This window comes from Gekko japonicus, unplaced genomic scaffold (assembly GCF_001447785.1).
Source record: "Gekko japonicus isolate JY-2015 unplaced genomic scaffold, Gekko_japonicus_V1.1 scaffold540, whole genome shotgun sequence".
NCBI lineage: Eukaryota > Metazoa > Chordata > Lepidosauria > Squamata > Gekkonidae > Gekko > Gekko japonicus.
This window is the reverse complement of record NW_015173690.1, coordinates 804,221-820,413: the sequence shown is the minus strand read 5'-3', so window position 1 is coordinate 820,413 and position 16,193 is coordinate 804,221. Positions and strand designations below refer to the sequence as shown.

At 42.2% G+C, this 16,193-nt stretch overlaps 1 protein-coding gene across 1 annotated transcript in view; it reads left to right on the top strand.

Moving 5' to 3' along the window:
• Positions 1-3,339, top strand: part of CEP97 (centrosomal protein 97kDa) — a 25,025-nt gene extending 21,686 nt beyond the window's left edge. Inside the window, exon 11 of the mRNA XM_015423154.1 lies at positions 2,554-3,339. Within this exon, the coding sequence (XP_015278640.1) occupies positions 2,554-3,273 (720 nt within the window). The 3' untranslated portion in view covers positions 3,274-3,339. The remainder of the gene's footprint in view (positions 1-2,553) is intronic.
• Positions 3,340-16,193: the final 12,854 nt, after the last annotated feature.

The window sequence follows — 16,193 nt, the reverse complement described above, 5'->3', positions numbered from 1 at the left end:
CCAGACGCCACCTGAGTGATGAAGCGAAAATGCGAATGAAAAGAAAAGGAGTGGCTGAAATTGTAAGTTGTTGATCATGACGATTAAAAGAAGCTAAGCGCATTTCCCCCCCAGCGAAAGAGGAGGAGGGACTCCTGTACTCCCGTTTAAAAAGAGATTTTAAAAGAGAAAGGGGGGAGAACGAAAACTGAAAAGGGTGGTGCCACTCGGCGATGGAATGTTTGATAGAAAGCTATGAAGATATATCTTTTGACTACGCTTTGCGAACTTTGTCTAATGTAAACAAAATAAATAAGATGTCGGTGCTGGAAAATGAACTGCGCAACAAGAAGGGAGGAGCTTCCGGTCTGAACGATAGTTTCCTCTGGGAAATCTGTTGAAAGGTTCTGAGCTGCGACGGACGAGGAAAATGCCTTTAAAGTGGAGGTGCGGATAAGGGATCCAGCCACAAGAACGACAGCGTTTATTTTAAAGTCGAAAGACATAAAAAGAGAAATAATCGTTCTAAAAGCTTGGGACTTTATCGGGAAGGCGTGTTGAAAAGCGGCAGCTGCAGACTGTGATTGGAAAGCGAAGACCCGGAAGAGAAGTTAAGAAGCTGGAGAAGAGAAGGAGGAGGAGGACCCTTCCTGTCTTTTCGGAGGAAAAACCAGCCCGAAGATAGAAGAAACAACTCGCAAGGCGTTTGAAAAGTCTTTTTTTTTATTAACAGCATAATAGTGGGACACTACTAATTTCTTAACAATTGTTTATAATTGAGAAGATGAAAGATGATTGACAACACAATGAAGCCAAAGAAGAACGTTTTTTTATTATTACTAACAGATTAATATACTAATGAAAACATCACTCGACCTTTTCTTTGCCCCTCTATATACCCTCCCCCCTTTCTATATGAAAAGCAATAAAATTCTCTCCTTTTTAGGAGAGTTTACATACAAAAAAAAAAGGAACAAGGTACAAAGTTTCATAAGAAACAATCGTACAAATAATTCTAATGGGATTAGTTCTCAACATGCCGTCTCTCTACATAGAAGGTTCTCAGAATGCAGTCTCTATGCAGGAATTAATCTGATTATGACAGTTCCCAAAGAATGAAGTCTCTAATGAGCATGCCGGCTATCGCTCAAGAGCTTTATCAAAGAAGAACTGGTAATCCAATATGCACTTTAAATATGGTAAGGAAAAATGTATTACAAAGTTTCTGATATCTTTCAAGGTTTCACCATTTACATAGCTCAAAAGATTGTTTCATATGAAACCTCGTATCTTGTTGTTCCTTCTTTGAGACTTCTCCTGGTAATATTCTTTTGACACTATTGTTCACATTGTTTAAATGTATTCCATATTGTTCACATTGTTTAAATGTATTCCATTTATATTTTGTATTCTGTACAGTTTCTCTTATTTTTGGTTGCCCTCTACCTGTTTTGATTTGCAGTTATAATTTTGGGGTGCAAGGTGCATTGGAGCGCATTGGGGAGTCTTGGGATCCTGACAGCAGTTTATTTTCCCAGGGAAGAGAGCAATAAAATGCACGAAGAAGTCAGAGCGAAAAAGAAGTATTTGCCTACCTGGGTGTTGAAAAATATGATCTGGGTATGGAGGTGTGTGGAACATGCACTCTAGGGTGGTTGAGGGAGATTGGGGTGCACCTTCCCATGTGGGGCAAGTTCCCTAAATCTGAATTGAGAGAGGCTTCCCACCAACAAAGAGCAGGAAGGATTAAAAGGCTGAAACATCTGTTAGTCTTTGTTCAAATGCTGGAAGCTGGATTCCTCTGCAGGGAGCAGGGTGGGGTTAAGGCCATGCATTTGGTCTGCAGCCATCCAGGAGGGGCGTTGGAGATAACTCTTCTGTATGGTTAAGTTTAGCTTAGATTTATGTTTCTGTTCTTTTCATTAGATCTGTAACCAGTAGGCATGATAGCTATTATCTCTGTCTGTGCTGTAGCTTAATCTGTAGTAATAAAGTCTTGGCCTGTTTAACAAAGGATACTGTTACTCAAATCCTCCTCACACAGACCTTAAATCACTTGCTCATGCTCACATGCTTGCACATGGGATGGGTTGAAGTAATTGGGAACCTCTGCCCTTTGTACTTGCCCAGAGGCAGCCTTTACCAGGGTTCCCCATGTCACTGGTAACATGGGAGGCTGAATTTTAACTTGGGGTGGTGGCACAGTGAAGAGGAACACACTTTTTACATGCACACAACACACATATAAGAACACATAGACCCAGGATGGGTTTATTGCAGTTGCTACTTTTATTGTCTTTGATCTGTTAGCATTTTCTTTTTCTCACCTACACCTTGTGTGTCCCAGTTTGAATTCATTTTATTTCAGTGTGGCTAAAGCTATGTCTGGTACTATGCAATGACTCCTGAACAATCAGTGCATATCCAGTCTTGCTTCTCTTTACTTCATTACCCAAGAGCTACTAGCCTTTCTCTTCAACACATCATAGATATAACATACACGGCCTGTCACAGCTACAAGTGCTTATATTTCTCATACTGCACTATAAAATTTCCTCTTTGTGTTGTTAACAGGTTAGATCCATGCAGGAGTGGCAGCTTTCTGTGAACCAACATCTAAGTGTTGCCAGGCAGCATGGCATCCCTACATCAAGTGCTTTGTGTCCTTCAGAGTTACCCAAAGAGACATCCAGACTGAATCAAGTACTGTCTCCTGTTGCTAGTTCTACCTGGGTAGTTTCAGGTGCTGAAGCTTGTCATAATCAGTCCTTACCAGAATTTCCTGATTCAGGATTTCATTCCTGTGTGACTGACCAAAATTGCCTTAATGAATCACAGAGATCTGAAGAAAGTTTGGTGGAAACAAATGAGAGCACTCTAGGGACTTCTTTGGAAACAGTCAAACAGCATGAAGATTCTCTTTCAGGCTGCTTTTCAGATGCAGAAGATGTCCGACTGAACCATGCGGAATGTAGTGAAACGGGGTCTAACAGTGAGCAGGACAGTAGCCTTCTCCAGCAGTATTTGAAATCAGTTGAGCAGCTAGATGATACTCTAAGCTGCAGCCATGAGACAGAAAGCAGTAGGCTCCAGGCAGCTGTTTTATTAGAAAACTTAGATGCCACAGGCTTCCAAGATGCAGCTGCATCATCACAAGATGGAATTGGTCAGGCATCAGAAGAGTGTAATTTGAATGCAGAGACAGCAAAAGGAAAACCGACAGACTGTGACTCTTCATTCCAGGCACTTCCTGTTAGCATAACTGTAGCAGGCATAGACCTGTTGGAACAGTAGAAAAGCTTCTTTTAATAGATTTTTTTGTTGGTGGTGGTGTTATTTATTAAAAATGATTTTTTAACACTGTTCTGGACTTCCAGTTCCCTGCTGTTAGAACAGTTTAGCTTGCAAACAGCGTTTTACTGATCTGCTAACCCTTGACACTGTGTTAAACTCTAAAAGGTGAGTTCACTATAATGGAAATAATGCACTTAATCCATATTTTTATGTAATTGGACAATAACAGGTTTCTATGAAATAGAATTTTGAACATGCTTAAGTACTTTTTATATTACCTTCATTGAACTAAGCTGTTAGTTTCCCCAAAATACAAAGCATACATTCTTACGAATATTCTCACTTTAGTCTGGTTATGTGGAGAAATTAAAATAATTAGAATATTTGTAAATTGGAGAAGTATGCAGACATCTAAGGGAAAAAGAGAGTCAACATTTCTTATATAAAATTCTAATAGAAGTGTTTTGATAGGCAATTCAAAAAGAAATGCTTATAAACTCAGGTACAAAGCCATAGATTATTTTATTTCCCTGCTTTGCTACACACCTGGATCATTTTGCTTGAAGAAAGAACATATGCAATATGTATTTTTTGCAAATGTGGTTGCTGATTTTCATACAACCCTGTTTTTTATCAGATAGGACTCTCAATAATATAACTGTCCAACACCTCTTCAGACATTAAGAGTAAACTTCATCTTATTCATGATTGATATGAACCTGATAAATAGTTATATTCTCACACTCCTTCCATCATACAGTGATTGAATAAAGAAGTCTTAGGTTGTGACATCTGTATGCGGCTGCCTGGAATATTTGGAGTTATTTGCCTTCTGACGTTAGGACCTATTGGAGAGAGTGCTCACAAGCACATTGATTAGCCGGCTTCATCGCAAACATACTGGGGTTTGCTTGTAATGTCTGAATACAGTTTCCCTGATTTCTGCAAGAGCCAGAAGAAAACTACTATGTAATGTAGGTACTCCAAACAGAACTTTTTAGAGGTTAGGGAGTCAAGGCTTCTTCAGCCTCTAGCTCTCTGTACTCCAGGTTTCCCTTCTGTTTTACTGCAGTAAAGGTGGGTGGATAAGAGATTCTTAAAGGCAACTGGTCAGACTTTTATTGGCTGTAGATTTTCATGAGATGCTGATTTGGTATAAATTTGGGCTCAACATTATTCAAATAATTGTTTTGGTTTGTGTCATTCTCTGCTCAGAATATGAGAGAAGCTCTGTGACTAAATTAGCTCTCTGCTGAAGTGGAATTGGCCTTTATACGATGGCCCTGCTGTGAGCCTCAGAGCTTCTAGCAATCATGGAGAATCATAAGTCCTCCTGATTCCGATTGTAATTATTCAGGAGAGTAACTGTTGTCTTCCCAACGTTAATCCTCACTGGTTTTTACAGTAAACTATTTAACATGCTTTTACAGTGTTAGTTATGAACAGTGGTAAATGGGTATTTTTATATGAAGATTTAGGAACACAGATGTCATCATTGATGTGTGTGTATTTTTCCCCAATGTTAGCTATTAGGACAAGGTTGTAGGCAGCATAAAGAACAAGGTTGAAGTGGTCAATCCAGTGCAAAATTTGCCTTGTATTTACATATAGACGTCTTGTAAAAATCTTCACTATTTCAAGTTTAACTTTCAGATTTACCACCATAGTATTTTGGAATGCAGGAGTGTGTGCTATGATCTTGCATTAGAAAACAATGGTAAATATAAAGGGTTTGCTTATGAAGACTTATCACAGCTTCCTTTCCACTAGATTAGTCACTATGTTCTAAACATCTCGGATATTCCTTTTCTGTCCTTGCCTTCCTCCTCCCCCTACTTGGGAGTAATGCGTAGTATTTTCATGGAATGCATTAATTATAGCACACTTTTGGTTCTGAACATGAAATTAATAAGTTTTAGAAGCACAATCCTATTGTGCCATGTAAGTCTTTAATAAAGGCAAGTGACTTACAATTCATCCTAAACAGTTAACACTTTTCTAAATCCATTTACTGCTTTTATATTGCTCTTGTAAGCCGCCCTGAGCCTGCTTTGGCGGGGAGGGCGGTGTATAAAATAAATAAATGAGTTTAGCATATGACTGCTTAGGGTGGCACTGATATTGACTACGTACCTAGTTTGTACTAGAAAGTGAGACCTAAAGGTACTGCATATATTCTAGCCAAAGTTACATATTTTTAGGTCCCATTAATCTGAATGGAGAAAATCAGTGTGTGACAGAAACCCTAAAACTTACTAAAGGCCCAAGAGTGCTGCCAAGAGTGTCTGAGATTTTGAACCCTTGGAGGGTTAGATGAACAATTCACTTGCATTCCACATTGACCCATCCTGGCAGTCTTAATCCCTTTTGGACAAAGGACAATCTGGTTTGTCCCAGGCCACCTATTTGTCATGGAAGTTCAGAGCCATTGCCAGATGCTTGATGAAGGTGGGACGATATTTTATATGGCTCTGATGGTTAACAGTTGCCCCTGACATCCAAGACAGAGCTTTGCATGGGATTTGCTAAAGCAATGTGCCACTCTTAGAATGGAGGCTGGTTTAGGTCCAATTCGATTTACCATAAATATTTGGACATTTGGGATGTTTTCTTGTTTGCAGTTTTCAGCCTTCAGGGCAAACTACATCTACAGAAATTTGGGTAGGAGTTAATGACCCCTTTGACTTCTTGTTACTGTGAGGATCAAGCCTGCTACAGCCTTGGTAAAATGTGTTTAGCTTAGTTCAACTGTATTGCTTGTCATTTGAACATTGCTGCCACTGCTGTTGTTGTTGTGTGCCTTCCCTGTATTTTTCTTTTTACCCCCTTTAGACCACTTTTTGGATCCAACCACCCTTTTCATTTTTCTCTCTCTTTTCTAATAAACCCTTTTTAAAAAATACTTTTTTTTTTTGCTTTACTTAGTACAGTTTATTTCTCTGGGATATTTCTCTTAATCTCTTCCCCATGTGCTAAACAGCACAGGTGCTACATAGTTGATAAGGTATTTCGTATGGTTTCTACCCTGTCACTTTGTTATTGCTATAGTACTGTGCTAGAAGAGTACCTTCTCAGTGGGTCAGCCTAGATGTTCTCAGGAGGTCTTGAGTGGTGGCAGCTGGTTACCAGGGTGCTTTCCAGGCAGGTCCACAGCTACCTGGAGGATGATGACTCCTTACGAATGTGTCCAGCCCACTTCTCTCCCGGTCCCCCTCCACAGGAGGTGGAGGAAGGCCTGGGGCTGATTCCAGGCATGCCATTCTCCACACGTACTTCCCCTCCAGAGCGTGACTCTTTTTTTTTGTTAAATCTTTTTATTGGTTTTGTTAAAAGATTTACATAAGACAGAACTTATTGCTTCTACATTTCTACATATAGCATTAAAAATTATTACTTACAGGTTAACGACATACCGACACCATACAACCCTATTGGGTAACTGTGAGTTTGATATTTTTAATTTATCTGCTATCACCTATAAGTACAAGCATTTATGATAGATCTGCTTAGCTGGGAGTATATCATTCGTTACCATATAGTCAGAGCATGACTCTCTGTGGAGGACAGTGCGTGCAGGCCACAGCCCTTTCTGGTCTGGCTCCTGGTCCACCTCAGCAGGTGACGGAAGAAAGCCGACGGGACCAGCTTCACTCCTTTCAGTTCTGTGACACCCGGAGCTCCCCTGCCCCTCTCCCCTGGATGTCAGACAACCCCCATGTAGGAAAGGTTGTCCGCCGCCAGCGGGTCGAGGCCTGCTTACCGCAGCGGTGGCAGTCCTAGGTCGCAGCTCTGAGGGCCTCGGAAGCTGAAGGAGGCCACCCAAGGGGATTCTGGGGCTAGCTCAGTCATCCTTGGGAATCTTGGACTGTAGTTGGCATCCCATCTGGCCTTGCCTGGCCCCTGAGCTAGAGAGGAGAGAGGTGGGGGCTCCCAGCTCCACCCAGAAGTGGTGGTGGGCAGAAGCTCCCCCGCCCCAAGCTGCATGATCCCTGTCTCTCTTAATGAAATTAAGTAGCAGGTGGCTTTTAAAAATGTTACCACCAATCAGTCACTAACATAATTAGTGGTAATCTAATTAAGCTCCCCACTCTCCCTCACAGAAAATTGCCTAGGTCCTGGGCTGTTTCCAGGGAAAGGAGTTTCCCAGCGAGGAAAGGCATCATTTTCTCCTTCCTACGATAATACAGTGGGATCTGAAATAGCTTAACTCAATTTGTTTTGAAATCTATACAAAGGTACTACCTGCATTGTCAAGGAACAAAAATTTATGAGCTATATTTCTGACAGTGATGAGACTTTAAAATTAAATAATTGACATGTTTAATCATTTTTCTGTATAGCTACCATATAGTATGACCTGCACATCTACCTTCTAGACGGGTTTATATAAGTAGTCTTCCATTGCTACAGCTGGAGTTGAAGAAATCTAGCATTTTGGAGAGCCAGGGGACAGCTATTTTGGACCCCTAGGGGCCACTGAAAGAAAGAAAGATGTCGACAAAGTCCCCCACCTGCTGCTGTTCTTGAAATAAGGATCCATGAGAATGGAGCCTGAGTGAAAATCAGCAGTCTCAAAGTAGAATTTTAATTTATTTGAGCGAGGTACTTGAAAAGCGAAGAGTTTCTGACTGGTTATTCAGGACCATAATTCTCAGAGGCCTAGAATATGTTCTGCCATTATACACTAGCTAGCTATAGTCACATTGAGTGTTCTTTCACACTGCACTGTAGTGATCTCTTCCTGGCTACAAACAGACATGCTTGTTGGCAGTGAAACATACATTGGATGTTGTCCTGTTGCCTTTGTCTGGCGTAGTACTTAACTGCTTATTTGCTTGATGCATGGAGAAATCCTTGACTAGACTGGAACACTAGTGTACAGATGGCATTGTGAGAAAATAAAATCTATTGTCTGGTTGCCATGATGATAGAAAATCCAAATGTTCAGAGAAGGCTCAGAATGTTCAGTGTAGCAGTGGAGTTCAAAAAACACAAGTTTCTTCCAGTTGAATCCGTATTATTTAATGCACATTGTTTCGTTTGCATGTTCATCCATGTAAGAGCTAAATTGTTTTTGGTATGGGGAGGTGTTCACAGTACAAGAGTAGAAATTTTCTCAACTTTGCCTTGTTTGGTAAAGAAAACATTTTATTCTGTTCAGTATAATTTGCATGTATAGGTGGGGAGCTTTGGGTTAGTTTCTGTAGAGTTCCTGCAGAGTTTGATGTGATTTATATGTCTGCAAAACAACTAAGTGGTATTATATGGACTAGAAGGAACAGTACTGCTTTTGCTATGAGGAAGAAAAAGAAAGGATTGAGAGTTCTCAGATTAACAAAGCGAAGGTGGACTATCACTAGTTTCTTAAAGTATTAATTTAAAATGTGCATGGTTGTGATGTCAGTGGACCATTTAGATGTATGTGTTTCTGTTGTGGGAAGTCAAGGACGGAACTGCAAGGGTGAAAGGGAAGAACAGCATTCCCTCCCCGTACTTACTTGCACCACTTCTTTGGTGGCTGCTTCCATTCAGCTGCTGCTTAGACATCCAAAGCCACAAGCCACCTATCTTTGTCTTTTTGTGATAAAGGGGGAAAGAGGAAATGCAATGCATTCTAATGCTACTTTTCTGCCTCTGGCAAAGTGGTCAGGAAGATGTTCTTGACCCCAGGAGGAGAGGTAGCCAGTTGATGGTAGGATGCTGATATGCAAACTTTGCTTTTATACACCTTTCCTCCTGCCTTGCCACCTTTATCATAGGTTCAGCGAAAACCTAAAACATTAGCTTATTTTTTTCAGTTTGTGCCCATAAACTTTTAGTTTTCTTGTAAACAGCTATGTACGAAGATTATAAACAGGATTACTACTGGCATTTGCTGCTGTTTCTGTTGTTTGTAAAATATTTAGACTGGAATCCTGGGCATTTCTTGTTGATATCACTGGAGTTTTCTTTCAAATTACATGGCTATAATCAAGCTTGTAGAACACATTTCTAATTTTCATCTTTGTCCTCACTTTTAGATTCTTTAAAGAAAGGATACAGAACAATTGGTATTCTTGCCACGTGTATTTTCTTGCATAGATGTGTGAGTTGGAGATAAATAAACAGTGTACAATTTTTAGCACACTGGTCTGTGCTATGCAGCTTTGGAGACTAGTCTGCCTTTATTAACCTTGATAAAAACAGAATGTAAGATCTTTAGAGGCATTTGCTGTAACTCTGTTCTTACCATAATTAGTATTAAAACTTCCACACCTTTGGGAAGGACAAAGTTTAGGAGGAAAACCCCTTCAAGAGGGGTTTCCCCCCTTCCTTTTACAGTATGTACATGTCCATGGCATGTTCTTACTTCTGTGCTGCAAGGCAGTAAGACTACAGGTTGGATAACTGCAATTTGCATAGCTGAGATCAAGGTAAAGTATCATGAAATGGTCATGGAATCCTCTATGCTGTGCATTTGAATGTAATCTAACTTTTATAGCACCTTTTTAAAAAATACCCTGCATGCTAGAGTTTTTAAAAATTGCATTTGGAAGTTGTCTTGACATAGCCAAATAAAGTTGCTTTCTGATTTACATGGAATACTTGTCAGCTTGTACACAATTTCTGATTACTCTGTGGAACAATTTCTGTAACTGTCAGAGCTGCCTTTGCGACATGTGAGAAGAAGAAGAAGAAGAGATTGGATTTCTATCCCGCCCTTCACTTGGAGTCTCAGAGCGGCTTACAAACTCCTTTCCCTTCCCCTCCCCACAACAGACACCCTGTGGGGTGGGTGGGGCTGAGAGAACTCTGACACAAACTGCTCTTTTTCAAGGACAGCTGTGCCAGAGCTTGTGACTGACCCAAGGTCACATCAGTAGGTTCAAGTGGAGGAGTGGGGAATCAAACCCGGTTCTCCCAGATTAGAGTCCGCACACTTAACCACTACACCAAACTGGAGGGACAGATAACTGTTCTAGGTAAACCTAGTGTTTGATCTGATGCTCTCAAAGTGGAGACAGTAAAGACTGAGTAACAGATCCATCATGTTTTCCTATTTTAAAGAGGCCCAAGCAGATTGGATGCCTTTCTTTTACAATGTGATTCATGTTGCCACAATGATCATGGCTGCTAAATTACTTACGTATTAAAAATTCTTTTAGGATTTCCACCTGACTAGTATTTTGACAGCCTATCTGCTTTTCTGCACTTGGACTTTAGTTGTCAGGACATGCAAGAGAAATCTGGAATAGATGAATCAGTCCAAGCACTATACCTTCCCATTTTGCTTCCTTGATCAGAGCTTTGACAGCAATATCAGCTTGCACTAGGTGCTAGTGAGGGAACGGCCATCTGGATGGGATCCATATCCTCCTCTCAACAGCTTATTTCGATTATTATTATTATTATTATTATTAATAATAATAATAATAATAATTGGATTTATATCCCACCCTCCCCACAAACGGGCTCAGGGTGGCTCACAGTTAATGGCACCATGTGCCATGATAAAACAATTAAAAACACGATAAAACAGATACACTTAAGTGCAGTTAGTACTATAAAGTGCTCGTAGTGATGGTCATTCTTCATTCAATTTGAGGTGGCATGTAAACAGAAGTAATACTAGGGCCCCGTTTTAGCAATATTTTGGCCTCCCACGCTGCTGTGACTCGATCTCATAATGGGCCAACCCTCCACCACACAGATTGGTGACAGTAGTGCTAGATGGTAGTAGTAGTGGTGGTGGGCGGCTCCTAATTAAAAGCCTGGTGGAAGAGCTCCATCTTGCAGGCCCTGTGGAATTGTACTAAGTCCCGCAGGGCCCTGATCTCCTACGGGAGCTCATTCCACCAGGTAGGAGCCGCCACCAAAAAGGCCCTGGCCCTGGTAGCAGCGAGCCTGGCATCTCTAGGGCCTGGGGTAGTTAGACGGTGTTGTGACCCCGACTGTAGTGCTCTCTGGGGTATGTATGGGGAAGGCGGTCCCTCAGGTATGTCGGACCCTGGCCATGTAGGTAAGCACCAGCACCTTGAAGTGGATTCGGTATGCTATTGGCAGCCAGTGCAGTGCCTTCAGCACTGGCCCGATGTGCTCCCATCTAGGGAGACCCATCAAAAGCCTGGCCGCGGCATTCTGCAACAAGGGCAGCCCCATGTAGAGAGCGTTACAGTAGTCTAATCTTGAGGTGGCCATCGCATGGATCACTGTAGCCAGGTCATTGCGGTTGAGGAAGGGAACCAGCTGCCGAATCAGCCGAAGATGGTAAAAAGCTGACTTAGCAGTGGCTGCCACCTGGGCCTCCATGGTTAAGGAGGGATACGGGAGGACTCCCACACTCCTAACCTCCGGCGCTGGCACCAATGGTACCCCATTGAAGGTCGGGAGCGGGATCCCCAACCCCAAGCCGCCCTGACTCAGGCACAGGACCTCCGTCTTCGTCTGGTTTAGTTTCAGCCGACTCAGTCTGAGCCAACCAGCCACGGCGTGCTGGCTGCCCAACATCAGATAGAGCTGGGTGTCATCAGGGTACTGGTGACACCCCAGCCCATACCTCCGGGCAATCTGGGCGAGGGGGTGCATGTAGATGTTAAACAACATCGGGGAAAGCACTGCCCCCTGAGGCACATCACATTCCAGTGGGTGTCTCCAGGGCTGCTGTTCCCCAAGCACCACCCTCTGTCTCCAATCCTGGAGAAAAGAAGCAAGCCATTGCAGGGCAAGCCCCTGTATCCCCACATCGTCAGCAACTGATGGTCGAGTGTGTCGAACGCAGCCGACAAGTTGAGCAACAACAGTACTGACAAACCGCCCCGATCCAGATGTCTGCGGAGATCGTAAGGAAGGGCAACCAGATGTCTGCGGAGATCGTCAGTAAGGGCAACCTGGAAGGGGTATAAGATGGAAGCATCATCCAGAAAGCCCTGTAACTGTATCGCCACCGCCCTCTCAATTAATTTGACCTGGTAGGGCAAATTGGAAACCGGTCGATAGTTGGCCAATTTGGCCGGATCCAAGGTTGGTTTTTTTCAGGAGAGGGTGGACCATCGCTTCCTTGAGTGCCCCTGGGAACTTCTCCTCAGAGAGGGATTTGTTGACAATCTCCCTTAGGGCACCTCAAAACCCCTCATGGCCTGCTTTAATGAGCCAGGAAGGGCACGGATCAAGGCTGCATTTGGTTGGGCGCACAGTCAGGAGCATATATCGTATGGTAGGATGATGCTATATCCTACTTCCAAGTCCATATGGATTGTAATTTACAATGCCTTTTTTTTAAGACAGCCACCTCCTGTTTTTGATAAATGCCTGATTTACCCTATCTCACTACTCCATAATTCTGGGACTTCCTATTTTTATTAGAGTTAGTATTTGCAGCACTGGCTATCTTTTTTTTTTGTTGTTATTTATAGTCTGCTTTCTCACTCAGACTCAGGGTGATTATATAATGTAAGTCAATACAAGCAATAGGACTAGGATACATCCAGCTTTTACCAAAACTATGAATGACTTCTTCTAAAGCCTTTATGCAAAGAACAAACAGCATAGGAACTAGGGAGTACAAAGCCCACACTGATAACTGGTCTCCAATGGCAACACTGTGGATCTGGTCCATAAAGGACTATTTAAACGAATCCAAGCACATCCCCAATACCTGCTTTTGTCTCCGAATGTTACAACAAAGCAGCATAGTCTACTGTATCAGAGGTAGCAGATAGATAAATCCAGTAGGAGCAATAAAGGGGCACATCCATTCAGACAGAGATAATCAACTAAAGCCATCAACGCTGTCTCTGTCCCACAGCCTGCCCTGAAGCCAGACTGGAAAGGGTCCAGAGGACATGAGATATCCAAGAAGCCCTGGAGCTGGTCTAACACTGCTCAATTACCTTGTCCAGAAATGGCAAATTAGAGACACGGCAATAATTGGCCACATCACTTTTCTGTAGGGATGCTTTCTTAAAGTAGGGGCTGGATGACTACCTCTTACTATATAGTATCATAAATTAGGTGAATTATGTGGGGAGGGAGAGTTTTTGCCTCCTTTTCAAACATTACCTGCTGGGGAAATCGTTTTCTTTAAGGTTTTCTCTAATCAATCCCAGATTTGTAGAGGTTGGTGAAATGAGTATTCTGTACAAGCGTAGAGTTTCTTCATGTCCTGTGAAGTGAACTTTGCTGATGTTCTACACATCCTATATATATAATTGCCCCAATGCATTGGCCATTTCCAGCTTTCCCACTGGCTGTACTGTGCACTCCATCAGCCATTGGCCCATCAACCACTAATAGAGTACTCGTGCCATTGGCTGGGTGCTGGGTCCACTCCTCTCTCCCACCCACTGCCAGCCTAGACACTCTTCCCTCACAGTATAAACTGTCAAAATGGCTCTCTCTCCTGACGGAGACACTTCTGCTCGGCTCCTGTAGGACTAACTTTTCCCTCAGTGGCTGTTGCTAGGCAACCAAGCTTGGTTCTGTCAGTAAAAAGGTAAAGGCAGGAGTCTATTGTGGTGGAGTCTATGGAAGCCAGAGTTTGGGGAGGGATAGGCCTCAGCTGAATAGAATAACAGTGGGAACCTGTCTAGAAGCCATTTGGAATATACCAGAATCAATGGGATAAATAGTTGGATGAGCTTCAGGGGTAAGTTTATAACATACCTGGGTCACTCTTTTCAAACCTAGAAAATCTTTTTAAAAATATGTTTATAAAAAGATGTGACTTTATGTGCAGCACCTGACAGATTGCAACCTGATGAAGCTGAGGGAAACAAGCACCAACTGGGGTCCGTCTTCGTGGGACTGTATATTAATGTGTTGCTTTAATGTGTTGCCTTAATATGAATGTATCATTTCCACAAACTAAATAATTTTTTGGCCCCTCTTAGGGGATTTTTTAATTTGCATTTTCTAAGAACTACAACGAAATTTAGGAAGGGGTCTACAAACTATAGGAGAAAGTAAAGAAAACCCACTAAAACCCCAAAAGATGGTGATCATACATAATGTTTGTAAAATTAGCTTCTTGCTTAAAGTTCACTTAGAGTTCATTGGATGTGGTCAACCATGTCCTTCATACAAAAGCTGTAAGCTATAACTCCTGCGCATCTGACTAAATAAAAGCAATTTAAGAAATGGTTAATATCCATTTTAAATAATTCCAGACACAATAACAACTCAATATCTATCCTTTTTCTTTCTCAACTGATAGCTTGTTTTTGGGGCTGCCACCCCAAGTTCCAAATCTGAGCCCTCGTCAGAAGATGCCACTGCTTCCTCTTCGTCACTTTCCTTGGTGCTGTCTTCTTTCTTTTTATCTTCTTCTGCTGGTCGATTTTGTTGCTGCAAAAACTCCAACGCCTTTTCAACAGAGTCAATTTTTTCTTTTTTATCCTTGAATTTGACGATTATTCCTTCCGGCACATTCCATCTGTAGGAGACGTTCTTCTGCAAAAATAATACCAAGTTTCTATATTTCTTTCTTTCTTATTTCAAATGGAATGTCTTTTAAGATTTTAATTTCTTTGTCCTTAATCTTCAAGGTCGTTCCACTTGTAGCTTTGAGAATTTGATCTCTCACTTGTCTTCCGGAGAATCTCACTATCACTTCCCTGGGCAGATTATTTTTTCTTGTAAATTCAGAATACAACCTATAGATCGTACCTATTTCGCTTTGTAATATCTCCGCTTTTATATCTGCCACCGGGGCAATATATATCTGCCTCCTTTCTCTTGAGGAACTCCTTGAAATCTCAGGACATAGCTTGCACTTTCAATTTGCAGCTGTAATAATTGAGACTTGTTGGTTTCTCTCTTTTTCTCCATCACCTGCAGTTGTTTTTTAAGCTGCTTTGTGTTGGCATCCACTTCTTTCATCTGTTGCTCCATTCTATCTGTTTTTTTAACAGTCCTATTCAGTTGAGTTTGTTGTATATCTAGCTTTTGATGCAATGCCATAACTTGTTCCATCAGAGGGCGCAGCGCCTCCGTCAGCATCCTTTGGAGTTGTGTCCTGTCTAGGGACAAAACTCACTGGGTTGGCACTTTCGGCAAGAGGCTTTAGTTTTGATTGTTTGTCCTTCTCCTTCTTCGGTGCCGTGCTTGAGATTGTTTACTTAAAAAAAAAGTTATCAAAGTCTCTGGAATCCCTGGAAAGGTCTGGTAGGTACTTAAATGTCCTTTTATTTCAGCCAGCTTATTTTTATAGCCCGCCCCCTTTCTTCTAATGCACAAAGTTCATTTGTTTTTTTATCGAGGGAGAGATCCCTCCCCCCTCCGCTTCCCAAGGGGAGGCTTTTGGCTAGATTTTAGGTGTTTTCGCTTCGACCTTGACTCACAGTTCCATGATAGGATCGCTTTTCTCAATAAATTTCTCACAGTTCCATGATAGGATCGCTTTTCTCAATAAATTTCTCAATAAAGTGCTTGTGTGCTGCTCTTTGTCCCATTCGGGAACTCTGCAGGGGGATTGTCGGGGCACCAGAATGCCTTGATCCGCCGGCTGCCTGCCAGGAGGAGAGGCAAACTTCAGTCCCCATGGCTAGGAGCCCATTCGCAGAGCTCCTGGGGAGGGTGGACAATCATGCCCCTTCCCTTCTGCGAGCTCACGGTCCACGTCCTCGGGAGCTCCCGAGGATTGCGGCCGCCATCAGACTGCCAAGACCGGAAGTTCCACAAACTAAATAATTTTTGTGAGCCTTATATAAACCATTTTATTAGGAGAGTAATTTTTACTCCAGAGTAAGAAAATATATGCACTGTAACAGTCTTTGGGCTTTTTTTTAAACTACAATCTTCAGGGCAACTCGAATGATAAAAGGGTTGGAACACTTTCCCTATGAGGAAAGGTTAAAGCGCTTAGGGCTCTTTAGCTTGGAGAAACGACGACTGAGGGGTGACATGACTGAGGTTTATAAGATTATGCATGGGATAGAGCAGGT